Raw genomic sequence first — 26,201 nt, 5'->3', positions numbered from 1 at the left:
TAACATAATACAAAGTAAAGACCAAAGTTCTTCTTTAAGGCGGGGGACCATCTCAGTTTCATATAAAGAGTTGATTTGCACTTTGTTTAACCTGTTGCTCTCAGAGTGAACTCAGACAATACATTTAAGTTTCCATAATTCAAAAGAAAAACAGAACAACCAAATTATTGTAACATAAAGTACAGTATGTATCTTTTTTAGAAAAATGTAAAAGTCAGCTCTAGATTAAACACAATTGAGCAGTTTACTAAAAATTTTATGAAAATGGATCTGCTGTCAGATGATATTTTAGTACATTACACAAACTGAAAGCCAAAACCTTAGCACTTGGAGGCCCATTTATAAAAAATTTGCTGTGCGAATGTCTCAAACCATAATACTTGCAATATGTGTGTAATTGTTTCTGTTAAAGTGGGGTGCCCCCTAAAAAAAAAAAATTTAAAGTCAGCAGCTACAAATACTGCAGCTGCTGACTTTTAATAATCGGACACTTACCTGTCCCAGGGTCCAGTGATGCGGGGGAACGAAGCCCCCACTCATTCCCCACTTCGCTCGCACTACTGTGCATGCGCGAGCAGCGGCGCGTGCTGTGATACACCGCACAGTCATCTGGGACACGTGACAGGTCCTAGGTGACTGTGCGGCACTGAGGGGAAGTGATGTCACCAGCCCAGACACTGAAGGAGGCAGACTACGAGGGACCCCTAGCAACAGGCATTTAGAGGTGAGTAAAAAAAATGTTTTTTCCAATAATTTTTTTATGAATTTTAAGCTATATATTTTTTTTTTTTTTTGGAAACACCACTTTAATGCCTTTCGCCAGGCAAATGTAGCATTCCCTAACATTTGATCATAAGAGAAAAACAGCAATAAGAACATTCTACTATGAGCATTACCATTCATCAATAGAAAAAAAATTGCCTAGGGCTGGGTTCACACTTATAGAAATTGGATGCGACTCCCTTTTGACTTCACAGCTGGTTCCCTACTGTGCATGCGTGAAGCACACTGTGCTTTCTAACTGGCCCGGTGGCGGAAGAAGGAGTAGGGGGTGCAACTCCAGAGGGACGTCACCGCAGCACAGTCTTTTGGAAGTGGGAACAGGTATCTGTCAAAAACAGGTACCCGTTCCCCTCTCCCCCCTGAAAGGTGTCAAATGTGGCACTGGAGGGGGGAGGAAGCAGATAAGCTTCCACTTTTGGGTGGAACTCCACTTTAAGGAGTGGTATTAAGAAAAAAACATGGAGTTCCCACAAAATCCATATCAGACTCTGGGCCAGACCTGGAATTTCTCTGCAAAAGTTCAAATTTGTAATTTTGCGGTGTAGTTTTCTGTAAAGATCTCCTGTTTAGATGCAGTGACTCAAAAGTAAGTTTCTCATAGGGATATATCCTAGGACATGTAAAATATATACCCAATACCTGAATAGTGCCTGCATCTGAAAATCACCATGTATGGCCAGCTTTAGATGTATATATATTTTTATTAATTATATATATATATATATATATATATATATATCTGTGCTCATAAGTTTACATACCCTGGCAGAATTTATGATTTCTTGGCCATTTTTCAGAGAATATCAATGATAAAAAACATTCCTTTCACTCATGGTTAGTGTTTGGCTGAAGTCATTAATTATCAATCAACTGTGTTTCCTCTTTTTAAATCATAATGACAACAGAAATTACCCACATGACCCTGGTCAAAGGTTTACATACTCTGGAATGTTTGGCCTTGGTACAGACATAGAAGGTGGTCCACAGAGGTTAAAATGGCAATGAAAGGTTAATATCTCTTTCTCCTTTTTAAATCACAGTTAGTGTCTGTGTATAAATAGTAGTGATGGCCGAACGGTTCGCCCGGCGGTCGTTTCGCGGCAAATTTCGGCTGTTCGTGGTCCGCCCGTTCGGCGGACTATTGGCGCCGTTCGCCCGGAGGACTTCCGTGTTTACTGTGTAAAAGAACTTTGACCTATGATGACACATCCATCATGGGGTACAGGACAGCCAATTGAGACATTACAGCACATGGACACTTGGACATTCCCCCTAACTTATAAATACACCCGATCCGGCGGCCATTTTACATTCTTTCTTCTGTCACAATAGGGAGAGGTTGCTGTGTGGAGCAGGGAGAGATTACAGTGACCCAAATCGCTAGCTATTTGGTACACAAAAGTTCTTTTCAGGACTGGTATAGGTGTTAGGTGTAGTTCAGGATAGGCAGTGCTGTGCTAGTGATTGTGCTGAGTGTCTTTTGTCAGTTTAGAGAAAGGGAAGGGACGGTGTGTGCTGCAGGGACAGCCAGTTTAGTCATTAGCTGTTACTATCAGGTCCACAAAAGTGCTATTTCAATTATTGTTCCAGTAGCCTCTGTTTTGTCAGTTTATATAGGGACAGGCAGGAAGCAGTGTGTGAGGCAGTGAGGGTCAGTTTAATCAGTAGCTGTTACTATTAGTTCCACAAAGGTTCTTTTCAGGACTGGTATCAGTGGTATGGTAATAGGCTTGTACACATATAATATTCTTTCTTCCAAATATAGAAAGAATATTATACTTGACTGCTGCCCTTCTGCTGCAGTCTGCTAATCATTCACAACCCACTTGTTCCTTATAAGGACTGGTAACTTGGTCTGTCTAGGGTGCTACAGTACATAGGGTTGAGTGAGGTACAGTCTGCCATTCTATAAGGACTGGTATCGGTCCACAATACATAGGGTTGAGGTGCACTACTGCTGACCACTGCCCTATACTGCAGCAGTCCTTCATCGGTATAGGGACTGACGTACAGTCTGCTAATCACTCACACACAACCTACTTGGTCCACAAAGGTCCTTATAAGGACTGGTAAGTTATAGGGTACTACAGTACATAGGGTTGAGTGAGGTACAGTCTGCCATTCTATAAGGACTGGTATCGGTCCACAATACATAGGGTTGAGGTGCACTACTGCTGACTGCTGCCCTATACTGCAGCAGTCCTTCATCGGTATAGGGACTGAGAGTTTTGTCACAGGGTCATTTAAAAAATGACAGGCAGAGGAAGAGGCAGGCCCTTCCGCAGGGGTGGTAGGGGTAGGGCAGGAGCAACAGGCTTGAGCCAAAGTGGGAAGGTGCAGAAGGTGCGTTCAATTACTTTAAAGGATGCACCAGACTTGATTGAGTGGCTCGCTCAGCCTTACTCTTCTGCACCCTCCTCATCCTCTCGATCTGCACCCTCTTCTTCACTCTCTGCTATGTGCACCCCCAAAGACACTACCACCAACACCACCACCACCACATACCTTCCGCTTGAGTCACAGGAATTATTTTCCGATCCATATCAAGACATTTCTGATGCGCAGCCACTCTTGGTATTGGATCAGGAAGAGGAGGCAACAACAACCGCTACTCAGCAGTCTGACGACAGTACCCAGATCAGCCCAAGGAGGAGGTTGGTCCATGGTGTTGCTGCCTACTCCGAGATCTCTACTTATAGTGGTGGGGAAGGTGACGTTGATGATGACGTGTCTAGTGATGTCACGTGGGTGCCCACAAGAGAGGAAGAGGAGGGGAGTTCAGAGGGAGATATGGACCAGCAGATAGGGAGGAGAAGCAGGAATAACTTAAATTGCACAGGAGGGACAAAGCAGACTGCAAATGTATCAGGAGCGAGTCATCGACCATGTACGGTCACATCTGGCGCTCCCAGGACACCGGCACATGGCTCCGCAGTGTGGGCTTTTTTTAACGTGTCCGCTGCTGACAATAGCGTTGCCATCTGCAATCTTTGCAGTCAACGCATTAGTCGCGGTAAGCCCAACACTCACCTAGGGACGACCGCCTTAAGAAGGCACATGAGCAGCCATCACCGAGCCGAGTGGGAGCAACGGAACACACAAGGCCACACTGCATGCTCTCACCGTCCAGCCTCGTCTTCTACTTCTCCTTCTCCTCTCTCCTCACAATTGTCCTCCACTGCACCTTCCATCACGCCAAGCTCACGTTTTTCTGCAAAAAGGCAGGCTTCCGTGGGCCTAATGTTCGAGCGTAAAAAAATGATGATGCCGGATAACCCTCTTGCCCAACGGTTGACGGCTGGCATAGCCCGCCAACTACTGCCATATAAACTGGTGGACTCAGAGGCCTTTCGCAAATTTGTGGCCATTGGAACACCACAATGGAAGGTCCCAGGAAGGAAGTATTTCTCAGAGAAGGGCATCCCAGAGCTATATGGCCATGTTCAGCGGCAAGTGAATGTATCTCTGGCACACAGTGTCGGTGCCAAGATACATCTGACCACAGATACGTGGTCTAGCAAACACGGGCAGGGAAGGTATATCACTTTTACTGCCCACTGGGTGAACCTTCTGACGGCCGTCAAGCATGTAACCCGTGGCACCCGTGTAGATTTGGTTTTACCGCCACAGATTGCATGCAGGCCTGACTCTTCTTCTCCTCCTCCTCCTACTCCATCCTCCTCCCTCTCCTCCTCAGCTGACTCCTCCTTTTCCGCTGTTAGCGCCTCTTCCGCTGCGCCGCCCAAGCTCCCCAGAACCTATTCGACATGCCAGGTGAGACGTTGCCATGCCGTGCTGCGTCTGTTGTGCCTGGAAGCCAAGAGCCACACTGGCCAGGCACTCCTTTCAGCTTTGCGTTCACAGGCAGATCAGTGGCTAACACCGCTCAATTTGACAGTTGGTAAAGTGGTGTGTGACAACGGTGCCAATCTGCTTAGCGCATTGAAACAGGGCAAAATCACGCACGTGCCATGCATGGCACACGTCTTAAACTTGGTCGTGCAGCGATTCCTTGTCAAATACCCTGGGGTCCAGGACATCTTGCGGCAGGCAAGGAAAATCTCGGCCCATTTCAGAAGATCTTACATGGCCATGGCTCGCCTTGCTGACATTCAGCGGCGACACAATCTGCCGGTCAGACGTCTTATTTGCGATTGCCCGACGCGATGGAACTCAACCTTCTATATGCTTGATAGGCTGCTCCAGCAGAAACGTGCAGTTAACATCTACCTGTATGAACTCTGCGGCAGAAAAGGTTCTGGGGAGCTGAGTTTTTTTTCACCGTGCCAGTGGCTGCTCATGCGCGACGCATGCAGACTTCTGCGCCCATTTGAGGAGATCACCAAACTGGTCAGTCGCAGCCATGGCACCATCAGTGACATGGTACCTTATGCATTGCGTCGTGTCATTGATCAAGCTGTGGAGGAGCAGGAGCGGGAAGATGAGTAAGTCGCAATGCTGGATGAATTCCCAGGGGGGGCTACTCTATCTGAGACAAGTGAACAACAGGAGTCTGAAGAGGAGTCAGAGGAGGATGGTGCCGGGGCGGATGAGGAGGAGCAAGAAGAGCATGCTTTAAACCTTTCTGGGATCCCTGTTGTGCGTGGATGGGGAGAGGAGAATGAAGAGGATGACATTATCCTGGATGATGAGCAGGAGCCAGGCCACCACACCGCTTTCACTTTAGTGCAAATGGGGGCCTTCATGCTCCAGTGTTTTAATAGGGACCCCCGTATAAAAAGCATAAGGGTCAAGGACCAGTACTGGGTGGCAACGTACTTAGACCCCCGGTACAAACACAAAATGGCGGAAATGTTACCGCCGTCGCAGAGGGCTGTCAGAATGCAGCACTTCCAGGCCTTGCTTCGAGAAATGCTGCATTCTGCTTTTGCGTGCGCTGGCAGAGGAGCAATTCCCACTCCCAGAGAAGGAGTTGTGGGTACCAATCCAACAGCGCCTGCAAGAAGAGGCCAGTTTGAAGATGTGTTGTTGACTTCGGATATGAGGTCATTCTTTCAGCCGACCCATCGACAGGTGTCATCCGGATCCAGCATCACGGAACGCCTAGACCGTCAGGTGTCTGACTACATCGGGTTAACGGCCGATGTGGACGCTCTGAGGAGTGATGAACCCCTGGACTACTGGGTGGGCAGGCTTGACCTCTGGCCAGAGCTTGCCCAATTTGCAATCGAACTGTTGGCTTGCCCCTCATCCAGTGTCCTGTCCGAAAGGACGTTCAGCGCAGCAGGGGGGATCGTGACTGATAAGCGTACTCGCCTAGCTCACGACAGTGTTAACTACCTCACATTTCTAAAAATGAATGAGGCATGGATCTCGGAGGAATTCAACACATGTGACCAGTAGACCATGTATATGTCTATAAACAATTTTTTTAATCAAGCACAGAGACCTTCTTTCTTCATTTGGCTCACTTCCTTGTCGAAAAAAAGCACACCGTACTATATGCCCGTACCCTCCTGTTTGAAGAGGTTGAGTGGTGTCATATTTCTACTGGGGCTGCTTATTATGAGGGGCTCCCACCATCCCTGTGCTGTGCTGACATCCTCCTGGGGCTGTACCTCTGCTGTGCATATTATGAGGGGCTCCCACCATCCCTGTGCTGTGCTGACTTCCTCCTGGGGCTGTACCTCTGCTGTGCATATTTTGAGGTGCTCCCACCATCCCTGTGCTATGCTCATTATGAGGGGCTCCCACCATCCCTGTGCTGTGCTGACTTACTCCTGGGGCTGCTTATTATGAGGGGCTCCCACCATCCCTGTGATATGCTGACATCCTCCTGGGGCTGCTTATTATGAGGGGCTCCCACCATCCCTGTGCTATGCTGACATCCTCCTGGGGCTGCTTATTATGAGGGGCTCCCACCATCCCTGTGCTATGCTCATTATGAGGGGCTCCCACCATCCCTGTGCTATGCTGACTTCCTCCTGGGGCTGCTTACGGTGCTGGTGTGAGTGCTTTATGTCACGCTGCTGATGTCAGTGCTCTCTATCACGGTGCTGCTGTCAGTGCTGTATATCACGGTGCTGGTATGAGTGCTTTATGTCACGCTGCTGATGTCAGTGCTCTCTATCACGGTGCTGCTGTCAGTGCTGTATATCACGGTGCTGGTGTGAGTGCTTTATGTCACGCTGCTGATGTCAGTGCTCTCTATCACGGTGCTGCTGTCAGTGCTGTATATCACGGTGCTGGTGTGAGTGCTTTATGTCACGCTGCTGATGGCAGTGCTCTCTATCACGGTGCTGTTGTCAGATCACTCTATCACGGTGCAGGTGTCATTGCTGTATGTCACGCTGCTGGTGATCATCTCCTGCACCCTCTTCTTTGCCTACCCTGGTCCCTGACCTTCCCTCTCCTCCATTGCCTTCATGCGCTCCACAGTCCTGAATTGTCACAACAATTTCCCATATAGAAAAAGAATGCTTGTAGTTGTCGATCCCAGATTCACCTCATACATGTGTTATGTCATTGGCCATGTGGTGGGACTATGTTTGCACAGCTATTAATTATTTTGTGGCTGCAAATTTGACCTGTAGGTTTGCAAAGTTCGCCTCCCATTGAAGTCAATGGGGCCCGCCGCGAACGTTCCGGTTCGCGGACTATCGGCTGCGGTCCGCGTATCGTGAAACGTCCCGTCGGAAGTTCGTCCATCACTAATAAATAGTTAATGAGTTTGTTAGCTCTCACATGGATGCGCTAAGCAGGCTAGATAATGAGCCATGAAGAGGTAGAAAAGAACAGTCAAAAGACCTGTGCATCAAGGTAATGACATTTTACAAAGAAAATTATATAAAAAGATATCCAAAGCTTTGAATATGCCAGTCAGTACTTTTCAATCGCTTAATAAGAAGTGGAAAATGTAGGTCTCTTCATACCAAGCCCAGATCACGTAGATCAAGGAAGATTTCAGCCACAACTGCCACAGGAACTGTTCAGGATAATAATAATAATAAAAACCCACAGGTAACCTCCGAAAAAATACAGACTGCTCTGGAAAACAATGGTGTGGTTGATATGATGATGATGATGATGACAATATGATGATATTTGAACAAAAAAGAGCTGCATGGTAAAGTTTCCAGAAAGAACCCTTTACTATACAAGTTCCACAAAAAAACCCTGGTTACAATATGCCCAAAAACACCTTGACATGCCTCATTGGCTTTTTTGTGGCATTGGCGCAGTAAAGGCTTCCTTCTGGCAGCTCAATCATGCTCTTTTTTGTTCAAGTATTGCTGAATTGTGCTCCTTAAAAACAACCACACAGTATTTTTGGAGAGCAGCCTGTATTTCTCCTGCGGTTAACTGTGGGTTTTTCTGCAATCTTTCTTGGTCTACCTGACCTTGGCTTGGTATCAAAAGAGCCCCTAATTTTCCACTTCTTAATAAGTGATTAAACAATACTGACTGGCACATTCAAGGCTTTGGATATCTTTTTATATAATTTTCCATCTTTGTAAAGTTTCATTATCTTGTTACTCAGGTCTTTTCTGTTCTTTTCTACCTCTTCATGGCTCAGTGTCTAGCTTGCTTAGTGCATCCATGTGAGAGCTAACAAACTCATTGACTATTTATACACAGACACTAATTGTGTTTTAAAAAGCCACAAATGTGGGAAATTAAACTTTTAATTGCAATTTTAACCTGTGTGGGCCACCTTCTGTGTCTGTACCAAGGCCAAACATTCCAGGGAATCTAAACTTTTAATCAGGGTCATTTGGGTAGTTCCTGTTGTCATTATGATTTAAAAAGAGTAAACACAGTTGCTTAATAATACATGGCTTCTGCCAAACAGTAACCCTGAGTGAAAGAAATGTTTTTATGTTATCATTCATATTCTCTGAAAAATGGCCAAGAAATCATAACTTTTGCCAGGGTATGTAAACTTATGAGCACAACTGTATATATATTTTATGTGAAAGTGACAGCCCCTGTTTTGGGGAAAATTTGTTTAAAATAGACACAGGACTCTCAAAGAGCCAGTTTGAGAAGCTCCAGCAGAAGACTTTGTGAGCAGAGAAAATTATGTTTTAAGTTTTCTCTGGATTTGGTAAGTCTGGATTGGTGCTGGAGACTTGAGGACTCCAAAGAGCATTGGGTGGGATAAAGTCTTCAGTCTTGTGTCCAGGTTTTTCAGATATTCTGCAGGTTGTATATGTGTCCAGGTGCACACATTCATTGTAAGGCAGATCTGAGCATAGCCTAGAGAGGTGGAGTAGGAGTTGGTGTTGGAGCGGTTGCTGCAGCCAGGAGAGAGACGTGCTCCAGTTTAGGATCCAAGGCAATAAACTTGAGGTGGTACTTCATGAAGGAGAGGTTCCAGGTCAGTGAACTGAGAGAGGTGGGCCAGCCGAGAGAGTCGGGGAGACCATAACTGAAACAACTGGAAAAGAGAGTCCTGGGGATCAGAGGGAACCATGAGTCTTGGAGGAGTGTGAAAGCCTGGAGGGACAAGAGAACCCCTTCATAGAGGGCAGAAGTGGGCCTGCGCAGCATGGTACTGTGACTGAGGCCGATTGAGCCTTGAGAGCAAGGTGGCTTGGCATTTTCATTTGTTGTATTTTTTTCTGGAGAAAAACCCCTGTGTGGACAATCCATGTATCTACCACTGAGCTAGACATCCCCCATATTACAATATATACAATTTCAGAAAAAAAAACAATAACCCTTTCTCAGAATAAAAAAAAAGATTCTTTGATCTTTATTATACATGAATATTAAAAACCAATGGTATTTACAATTTTTTGCAGGATAACCCTTTTCGCCAGAGGATAGCCGAAGTTTTCTCAGAAGATGGGGATGGAAATATGACACTGGATGATTTTCTGGACATGTTCTCAGTGCTTAGTGAAATGGCTCCTCGAGATCTTAAAGCATATTATGCTTTCAAAATATATGGTTAGTTTGAGTGCACATAAAGCTAAATATGTATGTAAAGCATAAATGTGCTACAAGATTGCTTCATTGTTTCTGTACCCAACCCCAAGCAAAGACTTGTAAACAAAAAAGAAACTATCTATTGGCTGTGCGGGAGGCAGGAGCTTAAAAGAGTACCAAATTAATCACGCAGATATACCTAAAATATATATTCTTTATTCATAAAGTGCTAAAAGCATGTCCATCAGGCCATCTGATTTGATCCATATTGCATCTCCATTACAATGGTGTGCATAATCCTTCTCATGGGTTGTATTTGCCCCCCAATCCAGTGCGTAATTTTTAAGTCGTTAACAGCCCGAAATAAATTGAGCCCAAATTCCGATGCATTTCGAGGTTTTGCTCTTCCTCAGGGGCTATTTCTTGGACCTTGTAGAAGAAAAAAACAAAATAAGCAAAATTATGTCAAGACTCCACACCTACCTAAAGACGATGTAACGATTGCATACTACATTACATTGCTTACATTACACCAAAGTCATATAATCACCAGTGGTCTGAGTAAAAGTGGCTAAAACCCAATGGTAGGTGCGCGGAGTGACCCAGTTCAGTAGGTAAGCAAACAGGAGAGCTTGGAAGCCACAGGAATCCCATAGGAGCACTGAATGGATACATAAAAACAAAAAAATAAACACAACACCAAAACAATAACCAGTAAACAACAACAAAAAAAGTGAGGGGTGGGAGGGGGGTTTATTCCCTCTTTGCACATATGCCCCACTCAACACGTACAGCTCAAGGCCCTCAATTTTTCTTTTGGGGGACATGTGGGGTGATGGGTGGAAGATGTTCTGTTTGTGTGGGGGGCCTGTCTTGGGTGGCAGTCTATTTTGGTGGCCCCTGAGACCCCTCCGAAATGGGCTCTTCCCCTCCCCGCCTCGGTAGCGCATAAGGGTTCAAAGTTGGGCACTGCATGCCACAGCCAGGCATACCCTTGAGGTCATTGCAGCCATTTTTGACCGGGCTGGACATCAGGCCGCATGTGTTATGGGGATCCACTGGAGGGTGCTTGTTCACCTCCTGTAATAGAAGCGTTTTAATGGAGACTATCTTTCTAGCTCATTACTCCACCATGGTGAAGTGAAGTGGGCTGGAACTTCCTCTTCCTGTTTGAGATATATATATATATATATATATATATATATATATATATATATATATATATATATATATATACAGTGGTGTGAAAAAGTGTTTGCCCCCTTCCTCATTTCCTGTTCCTTTGCATGTTTGTCACACTTAAGTGTTTCGGAACATCAAACCAATTTAAACAATAGTCAAGGACAACACAAGTAAACACAAAATGCAATTTGTAAATGAAGGTGTTTATTATTAAAGGTGAAAAAAAATCCAAACCATCATGGCCCTGTGTGAAAAAGTGATTGCCCCCCTTGTTAAAACATACTATAACTGTGGTTGTCCACACCTGAGTTCAATTTCTATAGCCACACCCAGGCCTGATTATTGCCACACCTGTTCACAATCAAGGCATCACTTAAATAGGAGCTGCTTGACACAGTAAGGTCCACCAGAAGATCCTTAAAAGCTACACATAATGCCGAGACCCAAAGAAATTCAGGAACAATTGAGAAAGAAAGTAATTGAGATCTATCAGTCTGGAAAGGGTTATAAAGCCATTTCCAAAGCTTTGGGAACCACAGTGAGAGCCATTATCCACAAATGGCGAAGACATGGAACAGTGGTGAACCTTCCCAGGAGTGGCCGGCCGCCCAAAATTACCCCAAGAGCGCAGCGATGACTCATCCAAGAGGTCACAAAAGACCCCACAACAACGTCCAAGGAACTGCAGGCCTCACTTGCCTCAGTTAAGGTCAGCGTTCATGCCTCCACCATCAGGAAAAGACTGGGCAAAAATGGCCTGCATGGCAGAGTTCCAAGGAGAAAACCACTGCTGAGCAAAAAGAACATCAAAGCTCGTCTCAATTTCTCCACAACACATCTTGATGATCCCCAAGACTTTTGGGACAACATTCTGTGGACCGATGAGACAAAAGTGGAACTCTTTGGAAGGTGTGTGTCCAAGTATATCTGGCGTAGAAGGAACACTGCATTTCATAAAAAGAACATTATACCAACAGTAAAATATGGTGGTGGTAGTGTGATGGTCTGGGGCTGTTTTGCTGCTTCAGGACCTGGAAGACTTGCCGTGATAAAAGGAACTATGAATTCTGCTATCTACCAAGAGATCCTGAAGGAGAATGTCCGACCATCTGTTCGTGTACTCAAGCTGAAACGAACTTGGGTTCTGCAGCAGGACAATGATCCTAAACACACCAGCAAGTCCACCACCGAATGGCTGAAGAAAAACAAAATGAAGACTTTGGAGTGGCCTAGCCAAAGTCCTGACCTGAATCTTATTGAGATGTTGTGGTATGAAAAGGCCGTTCATGCTCGAAAACCCTCTAATGTAACTGAATTAGGACAATTCTGCAAAGATGAGTGGGCCAAAATTCCTCCAGGACGCTGTAAAAGCCTCATTGCACGTTATCGCAAACGCTTGGTTGCAGTTGTTGCTGCTAAGGGTGGCCCAACCAGTTATTAGGTTTAGGGGGCAATCACTTTTTCACACAGGGCCATGATGGTTTGGATTTTTTTTTTCACCTTTAATAATAAACACCTTCATTTACAAATTGCATTTTGTGTTTACTTGTGTTGTCCTTGACTATTGTTTAAATTGGTTTGATGTTCCGAAACACTTAAGTGTGACAAACATGCAAAGGAACAGGAAATGAGGAAGGGGGCAAACACTTTTTCACACCACTGTATATATATATATATATATATATATATATATATATATATATATATATATATATATAAGAGGGCCAGTATGGTGGCCTGTAATTATGGGAGGAGCCCGGAGGGTATATAATCAGACCACCCACAACGGTCTGTGTCGGTTCCAGTGCAAGGTACTGCACATCAAGGGGCTGACTCTTCTCAGCTCCCTCACGGTCGACTATCTGTGCGTCCAATCGCAGGTGCACTTCGGCTTCTTCATTCGTGGTCTTCGTTGGCGGTTCCCACTCATGGTCGCAGATAAGTAGTATCCGAATCTTTTCATATCATGTGCAAACTTGCGGCTTATCATGCTTACTATCCTGCACCCCTTTCGCAAAACCTACCTCTGAGTTGTTGACACTCATGTGCCGACATCTTTCGGCACAGGCATAGTACATTCGTAAATTCCTTCTACCAAACATACGATTCATTCAAAGATCCAAGCCTCCGAGACGCTGTCGGTCGTTCTCCAATATCACTCGCCATAGGCTTCACTAGTTATAAGATTCACTGTTCTCATCCTTTTTTGAGATAAACAGGTATTGTTTGTATGGGTTTCTGTGGCTGATTGAGGTGTAATTAAACCCACCTGATGTCTTTCCTGCACTTGACTAGCCTGGGGGGATGGGTGGTTGATAGGTGTTTGGTTTCACAGTAAGGAATGGCATACACTCTACAACCAATTCGTATCAGATACTCCTTACTGCCAATTTATATCAGATTCATCTCATACATTTTTTAAGCTGATTCGTGTCAAATGCATTGCACAGGCTGACTCTGCCAACTCACTGCGTGTCCACGTAGTTGTACCTTTGAGATCGGTCGTATATCTTCATCGATTGTCCCACGCTCGGACCGCTACACACTCGCTGTTGCAGGTAGGACTTTGTTGTTACCGCTCCTCTAAACTCTAGTAGTTACGTTATCATGTTCGTTTATCATGTTCGTTTTGCAAAAAGTCGCACTTACGCCACCGTAAGTCTTTTTATGTCATCTTTCATGTATTTCATGCTTTCTACCCAACGCGGGTTTACTCGAGCCGTTCACTTCACGGCGATGCGGTCAAATCCGACATTCAAGCCCCTTACTCACCTCGCGTCTACGGCCGATTCGAATCTAGCTTCTATGTTTCGGATCCTTGGCAATCACAAAGCCCCTTCAACCGCCATCACCATTTAGTTGATTCGAACCCAGCCATATCATCTGCAATACGGTCAGATCTGTCATACGAGCCCCGTAGTCACCTCACATCTATGGCCGATTCGAATCTAGTCGCAACTTCGCTTCTATGTTTCGGATCCTCGGCAATCACAAGCCCCTTCAAACCACCATCACCATTTAGTCGATTCAAACCCAGCCATATCATCGGCAATACGGGCAGATCTGTCATACGAGCCCTGTAGTCACCTCACATCTATGGCCGATTCGAATCTAGTCGCAACTTCACTTCTATGTTTCGGATCATTGGCAATCACCAGCCCCTTCAACCACCATCACAATTCAATCAATCCGAACACAGCCATATCCTCAGCGATACGGTCAGATCCCATATATGAGCCTCTCAGTCGCATCTACGGAGGATTCGAGTCTAGTCGCAGCATCGGCGCAACGATTCCAGTCCTTGCCAAACGCAACTCTAACAACCAAGCCGAATCCAGTTACATCTCCGACTCAAATGAGTCAAATATTTCGCAGACTATTCCATAGCTATAACCCAGTTCAAACTAGTCACATCGACTGTACGAATTCAGCAGTACTTACGTTTGACTTTCTCAGTCTATCCATACATGATCATACACAATTCTCTCCACCAATTTGCTCAGTGTTGCACACAGTCATTCCTACATAATCCCATTTCCTCTATAACCTTTTCTTTCGCCTTTCAACAAAGCTCCTTGCAATCGCTGCAAGCATCAATGCAATGGCTCAATACGGCCACTCATCTCCAGTAGCAACACGGCTGCTCTCCTTATTCCTACACACTTATAATTTAATTTATAGATTCAAATAAAGCTGCTTTCTTGCAATCGCTGCAAGCATCTCTGCAATAGCTTAATACGCCCACTCATCTCCAGTAGCAACACAGCTGCTCACCTCATTCATCCATTCATTCATTCTCACCTCATAATTCAAATAAGGCCGCTTCCTTGCAATCACTGCAAGCATTTCAGCAAGTGGCTCAAACTGCCACTCATCATCTCCAGTAGCAACACGGCTGCTCATCATTTTCTCTGTCGCTTTCCCCTTTTTAGGCCAGTTAGAACACCAGTTAGTCCACCCTGCACCAGGTTTGGACAGTATCTCCCAAAAAAAAAAAAAACCATTGTCGAGGGCTTGCATCTTCACCAGTGTGCCAGCTTTGCCCCAAAGAGCTCTTTGCAATCCCCCTTGTCAAAACGAAATTCTCATGTCACCTTACTACAGGCTCCCGGTCAACTCAGTTCTCGACCACCAACCAGTCGACTTCACAACTAGTGCATAAAGTCAGGTGTTTAGTTCAATGGGATTCTCCCTTTCTCTTAAACACTCTTTAACTACATATTTTTACTTCACATACAGAATTTGACCTGCTCCTGAGGCGTTAGCAACTGTCACATACTTCTGTGCACTTCACTCTGTTTTCGAAGCACAAGCCTTCAATACGCAGACAAGGTCGCCTAATCTCCATACTTGCTGGCAGTGCAAGCATTAGTAGACCGAACCCACGTCAATTAACTACAGATCGCAACATTCCTACTTAGTATACCAGACTTCAGCTACCCACCCCAGTCCGCCCTGGGGCGCTCTGGTTCATTAGTCTGTGCCGAGCACAGACTGACACCCGAGCTACCGGTTACCTAGCCAGTCACCTCCTGGCTCACCTCGGTTGTCACGCATTCTTTTGAGTTTTCTAAAGTCACACTCAACAGCGCTCGAGCGCAAACCAACTGTCACTATGGCTGTCATTCCTTGTCCTATTCTTCTTGTTTCCTTCCGCCTTTCATCTTATCTACCCAACGCAACTATCCCCTCCTACCTTTGCAACTTACCTCAAACATACGCACCCCCCCTTGCTTTTAGTTGACGCCATGTCGCAGGCAGACAGTGAGGACTTTGCCTCAGCCCTGCCATCACCCTTTACGGGCTCAGCAAGTGGCGGTTTACAGTCTCACAAGAGCTTGGACCAATAAAAAAAAAAAAAAACTCATAGCAGAACGGTGTCGCAGGAGTAAATCCTACCCTGCCGCAGCCAGGAAACCAAGCCTTTAGGCTACTGTTTCCACCGCCAGTGGCAGCCCTTCCAGGCACCACTTCAGTCTATCTTCTTTGCGACTACTCAGCTGCACTCCTGGGTAACCACACTGTCAACAGCAGTCGCCGAAGTCCAAGCAGACTGACAGCCCTGGAGGTACGCCCAGCCGTGCCCCTATCAGCTCCAGTCACCACCGTCATTCCCGTACCTTCACTTACAGATACACCCAACTTCTGTACCATCGTCTTCCCTGCACACCTTGTCCTAGCAGGGCATCTAGGAGGACATCTTGGATGACAACAACGTTAACTTACATTCCTCCTCATAGCAGTACACAACTTGGCCTAGAACAAATCATATTCACGGGGAGATGTCTCAGTCATCCTGAAGGCCAGAGACCCTTTACTTAATCGCAAGCTCACTGTCACAGAGTTTGTGCTGGCCTTGGGGACAGTCAGAGACATGCTAGGCAGAGCAACCCCAACAGGAGGGTAGAATTGGACCCATATCTGCATGCAGCAGGTCACAAGTACGCAGGATGCCCATCCTTTGACTATCACCGCTCATTTTCAGCCAAGGCAGCAGCCAGACTCAAGGGGATCCTTTACCTCCCATCTTTTAGTGTTTCTCTTCCAGGTAAAGACCCTGACTAAATCCTTAAATTAAGATGTGCCAGCTATAGCAGATCTGCCCATGGGAGTCGAATTTCTCACAAATTGGAATGGCATGCCAATGTGTATTCCCTCAGCATCTCTCTCTTCATCTCAGGTAGTCATGGTCACCACAGCCTCCACAGGTCCTCGCCTCAATTTTGGCCAAATTGGGTTTATAGGGCCATGGCCGTCAGAAATCCTCTTGATTCCTGGGTTCAGTTAGTCCTCCTCTTTGTTCGACCTCTACCCCATTGTCGCAGCAGCTCAAGTCTGGTGCAACAACTGGGCAGGACAAACAGTGACGTTCGCCACAGACAACCAAGCCACAGCCAGTATTATGAATAAAGGAGGTCCTAGTAGCCTGCCATCGTGGCCTTCCTGCGCAGGCTGGTGTCACTATCCCCACAGCACCAATCTAACGTCCTATGCGTCCACATCCCAGACAAACGCAATAATCTGGCCGACGCACTACCCGTTAACTTTGCTTCGTTATTTTGCAGGAACCTGGAACCGACCCGACCATGTCTCTTATCCCACACTGGTCGAAGTTAACCTCGGATTCAAACAACACTTTCACGACGCTACCTGCCTTATTAATCTTTCACTATCTCACAACACCCTGAAGGCCTACCGTGCAGCCTAGAGGTTCTATGTCAGGATACTAGCCTCAAACCCCAGAGCAATACCAAGAGTTCTCCATCACATCCCGGTCTTCATATTATGCCACCACACACAGTTGGCATTGTCACACAATACCTTATACCCCACTCAGCTGACATCCAGTATTTCATCCCCTTATGAGATCCTAACAAACCGTCTTGTTTGCCGCCCATACGGTCAAGACCATGTTGTGTGGTATTCACAGGGAATGACCCCAAATCAGTATCAAACGGCTACCCATCACCAGCGCCATATTCCGAGACGTGTCTTTCATCCTGTCACATTCCCCTTTGGCTAAATTCAGCCTGGTCGTTCAAGCAGCCATCTACCTGGCTTTCTACAGCTTCTTACGCCCCAGTGAATACTGTCACCATCCCAGTTGTAAAGTGTTACGTAGACGCCACCTCACACGCCATCAGACTTACTTCATCTTGCTCCTCAGGGTGTCCAAAACACAATAGTCTGGTCCAGGGGTTGACATCAAACCTTTCCAAACTCTCAAAGCCTGGTGACCCGTGTCCATCCTAGATCAATTTTTGGCCCATATGTTTGATCCCTCGCAGGACAGCCCATTACTACCATTCCCGATTAGTACCCCAGGCAGCAACCAGTTTATTAGTCACGTCAGGTTCCTTTTGAACAAATTAGGCCAGGACCTTGGTCATTTTCTTGGACATTCTTTTGCATTGGAGCAGCATCAGCAGCCTCACGAAACGGGGTCCCAGTCCAGGCGATCAAAGATGGGCAGGCAGGAATCCACCTGCTTTACTCGATACATCTCCAATCCACAAGTGGAAATGTCCTGAGCCTTCAGCAACTTTGCCCCGTAGTGTCTTGTTGTACATAAATTAATAATTACCTCCCTAAACACAATTCAGGTCTATTTTATGTTGTTAGTCTTGTGGCGTGTTTATGTGTTCTTTCATATCTCTTAGAGCGGAGGGCTCCGACCATAAATAAGAGGGCCAGTATGGTGGCCTGTAATTATGGGAGGAGCCCAGAGGGTATATAATCAGACCACCCACAACGGTCTGTGTCGGTTCCAGTGCAAGGTACCCACCCACCCATTTCCCTTCTCAGAGTACTTCACTTAAAACACGTTTCTTTACAGAAACATCCATTTACTTTCTTAAGGTATGCGGCCTTCTCTTGGCATATCGCCCAGCAGACCAGGGCTCACCGCCCAGCTCACCAGGGCTTACCTTACAGCAGACCAAGGGCACAATTCAGGTCTATTTTATGTTGTTAGTCTTGCGGCGTGTTTATGTGTTCTTTCATATCTCTTAGAGCGGAGGGCTCCGACCATAAATATATATATATATATATATATATATATATATATATATATATATATATTGTAGACATGTCACTGGAGAAGTGGTTGAGGGGGTGTACATCTCACCTAGGTTGCTACACAGTGTGAGATGGTAAATCCAGGATGGATCAGTTTCTCAGCAGCGATATGCTGCTGAGTTGTTATTTAATTTTGCCGGGCCTGGGTTTATATGGAATGGCAGGTAGGTTTGGTAGAGGGACCTGTCATTCCACATCCCCCGATCCAGTTCTGGGTTTGGGATCAGGTGAGCTTTGATCCTAATTAGCCTGGGAAGCTAAAGGCACTGCAGGGTCTGCAGGTGGTTGCTCTCAGCCAGGGAACGAACAATCTGTGTGTTGAAGGAAGCTGCAAGCACAGCCACTGCTGGAGCTAAAACTCACCCTGCGATATCCAGGCGAAAGACGCTGTGTTTGTAAGTGTCAGATAGGTGAGCATAACCTGTTAGTAAGCGCCCAGCCGGGCTAGGACTTTTATTTTTGTTGTACTTAGAAAGCACGGTGTTGCTGTATATTTTGTTTGCTGGACTGTTTGTACCACGAATAAACGCCAAGATCTGCTTTATAAATTCCAAGTCTGCTGTGAACTGTGTCCAAACACACCCTACCCCGGGAAGATCCCTTACAATTGGTGGAGGTAGCGGGCAACGCGGTTGCTAGGGGCAACGGTGTGGACAGACTTGGCTACAGCTGCTGATGTCCTGGGTGAAAGCTGCAACTACACTCCAAAAACAGTCCAGCAACATGGAGGAGATGCTGAAGCAGTTTATGCAAGTGAGTTTGCAACAACAGCAGGCTCAGACAGAGGCCAATAGACGACATGAACAGTCCATGGCTGCACAACAGCAGATGATGGCTGCACAACAGCGGATGCATAAGGAAGAGTTGCAAGCTTTGCGCCAAAGCCAACAACAACTTATCGAGCACCTGATAGTAAATCGAGAGGCGCCTGTGGTTGCTAATCCACCCACAATGGAGGGAGCCGCTCCAGAGATTTTTTTTGGGAGAAGGACTGTGCAGAAAGCGCTGCAAAAGATGACTGCTGAGGACGATGTTGAGGCCTATCTAACAGTATTTGAGCGCGTGGCTGAGCGAGAGAAGTTACCAGCCGCTGAGTGGGCAGAGGTAATTGCGCCCTATTTAACAGGTGAACCTCAAAAGGCCTACTATGACCTCAGTGAGCAAGAGGTTAAGGACTATACTCGGCTAAAAGAGGAGATACTTGCCCGACTAGGAGTTACTACTGCAGTCCGTGCCCGGAGGGTACGCAACTGGAGCTACAGTCTGGACAAATCAGCGAGGTCCCAGATGTATGACCTAATCCATTTGGCAAGAAAGTGGTTGGAGCCAGACACTTCTACTCCTGCACAAATCCTAGAGAAGGTCGTGATGGATCGCTACCTCCGAGCGCTTCCTACTGACCTGCAACGCTGGGTGGGACAAGGTGATCCTAGGAACGCAAACGAACTTGTCAACCTTGTGGAGAGGTTCCAGGCGACTGAGGACTACCTCCGTGAGGTTCCTGCAGCATCTTCACCTCCCCGGAGCGCCAGATCTGTGCCGTCAGCTGGTAAGAGACTTCCATCTATTGGGGGAGTGTGGAGGGGTGCTGATGGGGGGAAAAGGGCTCAAGTGGTGTCTCAGGGACAAAAGACTGGTGATGGTCCCGGGTGGCTAAGGGGCTCTGAAAAGGAGTCCTTGCCAAAGAGACCAGGCCCTATCCAGTGTTGGAGATGCCATGAGGTGGGACACGTGTCTGCCCATTGCCCTCTTACCTCTGAACCCATGGAATGTGACGCTAGCCGGCGTCAGTCGCTATTTGCGGAACCATCTTGTGCTGCAGTTCCTGGACTAGAGACTGAACCGCAAATCTGCAACATCACAATCAATGACTTTCCTGTTAAAGCGTTAATGGACTCAGGAAGCCTTGTAACCTTGGTGCATGCTAGCCTGGTGACTGGGGACTTAGAGTCTAAAAAGCATAAGTGTGTTGTGTGCATACATGGTGATACAAAAGTGTACCCTATAGTGCTGGCTAAAGTCGGGACTGAACAAGGCACCGTACAATATGAAGTGGGTGTGGTTAAAAACCTCATGCATAATGTAATATTGGGGCGCGATTTTCCATTATTCTGGGCTCTTTGGGAAAAAAGAAAAATCCCCAAAAGGAGTGAGGATACCTCTAAGGGGGTTGCCTTGTCCACTGTGAATGATAAAAATGTGCAGGATGAAAATGATTGTTTTCCTTTGCAGGTCCTGGCTGGGGAGGAGGAGGCTCCTCCCACTGAGCAAAATATACTAGACTTAGAGGTGTCTAGCGATAATTTTGGGACTGCACAATTACAGGACCCCACTCTCAAAAATGCGAGAGAGCAGGTTGCTGTTATGAACGGGGTACCTCAGGAACCAGATGCTGAAAAAAGATTTCCACATTTTTCGGTGACTAATGATCTTTTCTATAGAGTCAATAAGGTTAAGGATGAGATTGTGGAACAGCTTCTGGTACCTAAGCCGTACCGGCGTCAGGTGCTTGACATGGCACATAACCATGTTCTTGGGGGACACTTGGGGACTGACAAAACGCGAGAGAGGGTTCTCCAGAGGTTTTTTTGGCCGGCCATATATGATGACATTAAAAAATACTGTGAGTCGTGCCCCACATGTCAGGTTGGTGCCCCAAGCGTCCACAGGGTTCTCACCATTCGAGTTGGTCTATGGTCATCACCCTAGGGGTCTACTGGACATTGCAAAAGAGACATGGGAGAATGAGTCCACCCCATACAAGAGTGTTATTGAGCATGTAGCACAAATGCAGGACCGTATAGCCACTGTAATGCCCCTGGTAAGGGAACACCTCCAGAGAGCTCAAGAGGCCCAAAGTAGAATTTACAACCGGTCCGCAAGAATCAGGACATTCAACCCAGGCGATAGGGTCCTTATACTAGTCCCCACTGTTGAGAGTAAATTCTTGGCGAAGTGGCAAGGTCCTTATGAAATTGTTGAAAAGATCAGTGAGGTGAACTACAAGGTGCACCAACCAGGTAGAAGGAAGCCTTTCCAAGTTTATCACATAAACTTGATCAAGCCCTGGAAAGACAGGGAATCCTTGGTGGCGACAAATACTGTTAATGATTTGTCACAACCAATCCCTCCAGTCAAGGTAGGTGATACTCTATCAGTGTCACAGAAACAGGAGGCTCAGGAATTTTTACAGAAAAACAAAAACAAGTTCTCTGACCTCCCAGGGCGTACACACCTCATCCATCATCACATTGAAACTGAGCCTAGAAGCAGAGTAAACCTTAAGCCCTATAGGATACCGGAGGCACGTAGGGAAGCCGTATCTGCCGAGGTAAAACGTATGCTTGCTCTGGGGGTAATTGAGGTGTCACAGAGTGAATGGTCCAGCCCAATTGTGCTAATCCCAAAGCCCAATGGAACTTGGAGGTTCTGTAACGATTTCAGAAAGTTGAATGAGATCTCCAAGTTCGATGCGTATCCTATGCCCAGGGTAGATGAGTTGATTGAGAAGTTGGGTAACGCCAGGTACATAACCACTCTCGATCTCACAAAGGGCTACTGGCAGATTCCACTTTCTGGTGAGGCTAAAGAGAAAACTGCATTCTCCACCCCTGATGGGCTATTCCAGTATGTAGTGATGCCATTCGGGTTACATGGAGCGCCTGCAACTTTCCAGAGGTTGATGGACTTGATTCTGCGACCACATCGTGATTACTCAGCTGCCTACCTCGATGATGTGGTCATTTTTAGCCCTGATTGGGAAAGTCACCTCTGTAAGGTACAGGCCGTGTTGGATGCCATAAGTGATGCGGGGTTGACCATAAATGCCGAGAAGTGTGCTCTAGCCCTAGAAGAGGCCAAATATCTGGGCTACATTATTGGGAGAGGGTTGATTAAGCCACAGCTAAATAAAATTGAGGCAATACAGAATTGGCCTAGACCCCTGACAAGGAAACAGGTTAGAGCTTTCCTGGGTATTACGGGGTATTACCGTAGATTTGTGCCGAACTTTGCCTCAGTTGCTGCTCCACTAACTGACTTGACAAAGGGCGGAAAGACAGCAATGGTCACGTGGACCCCAGAGGCCGAGAAGGCTTTCCAAAGCCTTAAGTCTGCCTTGTGCCAACCACCTGTCTTAGTTACCCCCGATTTCAGGCGAGAATTTCTGGTCCAGACAGATGCCTCTAACACAGGCTTAGGTGCAGTACTCTCACAAGTAGTGAATGGTGAGGAGCATCCAGTGACGTACTTGAGTAGAAAACTAACCCCGGCCGAGAAAAATTATGCCATTGTGGAGCGAGAATGTTTGGCAGTAAAGTGGGCCCTAGAATCGTTAAAGTATTACTTGCTAGGCAGGAAATTCAAGTTGGTGACAGACCATGCCCCCCTAACATGGATGAAGTTAAACAAGGAGAGAAATGCAAGAGTGACTAGATGGTTTCTGTCCTTACAAAACTTTAATTTCACTGTGGAACACAGGCCAGGGAAATTACAGGCAAATGCTGACGCATTGTCAAGGGTAAGTTGTCTGTGGGGACAAAAGGCTCAGCCCTCCGGTCTGAAAAAGAGGGGGGGGATATGTAGACATGTCACTGGAGAAGTGGTTGAGGGGGTGTACATCTCACCTAGGTTGCTACACAGTGTGAGATGGTAAATCCAGGATGGATCAGTTTCTCAGCAGCGATATGCTGCTGAGTTGTTATTTAATTTTGCCGGGCCTGGGTTTATATGGAATGGCAGGTAGGTTTGGTAGAGGGACCTGTCATTCCACATCCCCCGATCCAGTTCTGGGTTTGGGATCAGGTGAGCTTTGATCCTAATTAGCCTGGGAAGCTAAAGGCACTGCAGGGTCTGCAGGTTGTTGCTCTCAGCCAGGGAACGAACAATCTGTGTGTTGAAGGAAGCTGCAAGCACAGCCACTGCTGGAGCTAAAACTCACCCTGCGATATCCAGGCGAAAGACGCTGTGTTTGTAAGTGTCAGATAGGTGAGCAGAACCTGTTAGTAAGCGCCCAGCCGGGCTAGGACTTTTATTTTTGTTGTACTTAGAAAGCACGGTGTTGCTGTATATTTTGTTTGCTGGACTGTTTGTACCACGAATAAACGCCAAGATCTGCTTTATAAATTCCAAGTCTGCTGTGAACTGTGTCCAAACACACCCTACCCCGGGAAGATCCCTTACAATATATATATATATATATATATGGGTCCCTCTGAATTGCATGGCTGTGTCTGCGGGTTCCCTGTTTGCAGCCAGCCATGCCACTGGATGGACCTACTGATAGTTAGTCTCCCTCTTTTGGTTGCTTTGACAGTTTTGTATTTTTTTATGGATTCTACTTTATTTTTTATTTTACTTTTTGTTTGCTGGTTGTTGTTGCAGGTTTTGTTTTGGTGTTCTTTTTGGTTTTTAAAGATTTTTGTTTTTCTGTATCCATGCAGGGCTCCTATGGAACCCCTGTGGCTGCCAGGCTCTCTTGTTTGTCTACCTACTGAACTGAGTCACTCTGCATACATACCATGTCGTTTTAGCCTCTTTTACACAGGTCACTGGTGATTATATGACTTTGGTGTAATGTAAGCAATATAATGTAGTATGCAATCTTCACATTGCCTTAGAGTGGGTGTGGAGTCTTAATATTACCTTGCTTATTTTGTTTTTTACTTCTACACTGTCCAAGAAATATCCCCTGAGGAAGAGCAAGTCTCCAAATGCATCAGAATTTGGGCTCAGTTGATTCTGGGTTGTTAATAGCTTCAAAATTACCCCCTGGGTTGGCAGCAAATACAACTCATAACGGTTATGCACACCATTGTGATAGAGATGCAATATGGATCAAATCTGATGGCAGCAAGAAGCTGTCCCAAAGAGATTGAGAGAGATTGGCCTGGAGAGATATAGTGACTTCCCTGTCAAGAGTGAAATACAACTCTAGAGAAATGGACCCTGTGTCCTAGAGAAAAAATATTTTAGTAAATTATGATTTACTTACTTGCAGTGATAGTCAATGAAGTTTCCTTTCTCTCTTTCAGTCAGGATTGACTGTGTATACATTCCTATTTGACCTGTTAAATTACCTTGCAGTCACCTCCAGATGAGCAAGCAAAGTTGTGCTCTGCAACTTAGTGACATCCCACTGTACCACCAATAACCAATATTTCCAGTTACCTTCTCCACACCCAGCCCCCCTTGATTTATCCATTTATATGTATGTCCATACATATGTTACAAATCAGCTGCTATTACATAGTTGTTAAGGTTGAATAAAGACATCAGTCTATCTAGTTCAACCTGAGTGAGGGTGTGTGTGTCTACAATTGCCTCTGTCCTTGTACATTGTGTCTCATTAAGATGCTCATCTATTATTATTATTTAAGGTACCTATATAGCACTGTCAATTTACGCAGCGCTCCACACATACATCGACATCGCACATTCACATTGGTCCTTACCCTCAAGGAGCCCACAATCCAAGGTCCCCAACTCACACGCATATACCAGGACCAAAAGGCCAATTAACCTACCAGCATGTCTTTGGAGTGTGGGAGGAAACCATAGTACCAGGAGGAAACCCACACAGGCACATGGAGAACATGCAAATTCCAGGCAGGTAGTGTTGTGGTTGGGATTTGGACCAGTGACTCTTTTTACTGCTAGGTGAGAGTGCTACCCACTACACCACTGTGACTCAGGCTGGTCAGGCTGAGTAGTGGAAATAATCAATGCACAGCTTGATTTTCTATTCTAGCAACCACAGGGTTATAGCTGCATTTTCAACATTTATAAAGAACACTTTATATCATTCTAAGCTTTGGAGAAAATTGAGTACTGTCTGTGATAATTTTTTTATTTGCACTAACATACAATTTTTCAGGACTTTTGGGGTATGTCCCCTTCTTCAAGGTCCAAGCAGTACTGATTTACAAATTTTTAAGCAGAATGTAAAAAAAAACCAAAAAAAAAAAACACCTCTGAGGGAAAGTAGAGAAAAAAATACATACAAATCAATGGCAATAAAGATAACAGCAGAGTTAGTGAGATAAGACAGAGGGGGAGCTATGGAATGGAGGGGGGGGGGGTGCTAGTCACAGAGGGGGTTGTAAACAGCCCCCTCTGTGACTAGCACCCCCCTCCATTCCATAGCTCTACCTCTGTCTTATCTCACTAACTCTTCTATCTTTATTGCCATTGATTTGTATGTATTTTTTTCTCTACTTTCCCTCAGAGGTGTTTTTTGTTTGTTTTGTTTTTACATTCTGCTTAAAAATTTGTAAATCATACTGCTTGGACCTTGAAGAAGGGGACATACCCCGAAAGCTTGTCCTGAAAAATTGTATGTTAGTGCAAATAAAAAAAGTATCACAGACAGTACTCAATTTTCTCTGTCACAATTGCACTAATACGGCTACAATCACATTTATAAGCAATATGCTCTAATACAGCTACAAACACAGTATAAGCTTTGGAGAATATTTTTCACTTGCAATGCACATGCTTAAATGGTGTACTAATGTATTTAACCACTTCCCGACCAGGGCACGACGATGTACGTCGACAGAATGGCACGGGCAGGCATATTGGCGTACAGGTACGTCCAATATTCAATGCCGCCCTGCCATTGGGAGCGCGCCGCCAGCGGCGCGCTTCCGCGCTGGTCGGGACCCCTGTGAGTCCGGTCGCGGGACCCGTGGACTCGATCGCCGTGGGCATCCCCGCGATCGTCTCACGGCCGAGTAAGCATTTCTCCATTCTGCCTAGCAACT

The 26,201-nt window shown here is 46.0% G+C and overlaps 1 protein-coding gene across 1 annotated transcript in view; it reads left to right on the top strand.

Moving 5' to 3' along the window:
- The window catches only part of CIB3 (calcium and integrin binding family member 3), a 168,417-nt gene that overhangs the window by 131,703 nt on the left and 10,513 nt on the right, over nt 1–26,201 (top strand). The window contains exon 4 of the mRNA XM_077478546.1: nt 9,552–9,699. Coding sequence (XP_077334672.1) covers nt 9,552–9,699 — 148 coding nt within the window. The remainder of the gene's footprint in view (nt 1–9,551; nt 9,700–26,201) is intronic.

This window comes from Lithobates pipiens, unplaced genomic scaffold, assembly GCF_037356315.1.
Source record: "Lithobates pipiens isolate NorthernLeopardFrog02 unplaced genomic scaffold, aLitPip1_a1.2 Scaffold_13, whole genome shotgun sequence".
Lineage (NCBI taxonomy): Eukaryota > Metazoa > Chordata > Amphibia > Anura > Ranidae > Lithobates > Lithobates pipiens.
This window is presented reverse-complemented; position numbering and strand designations above follow the sequence as displayed.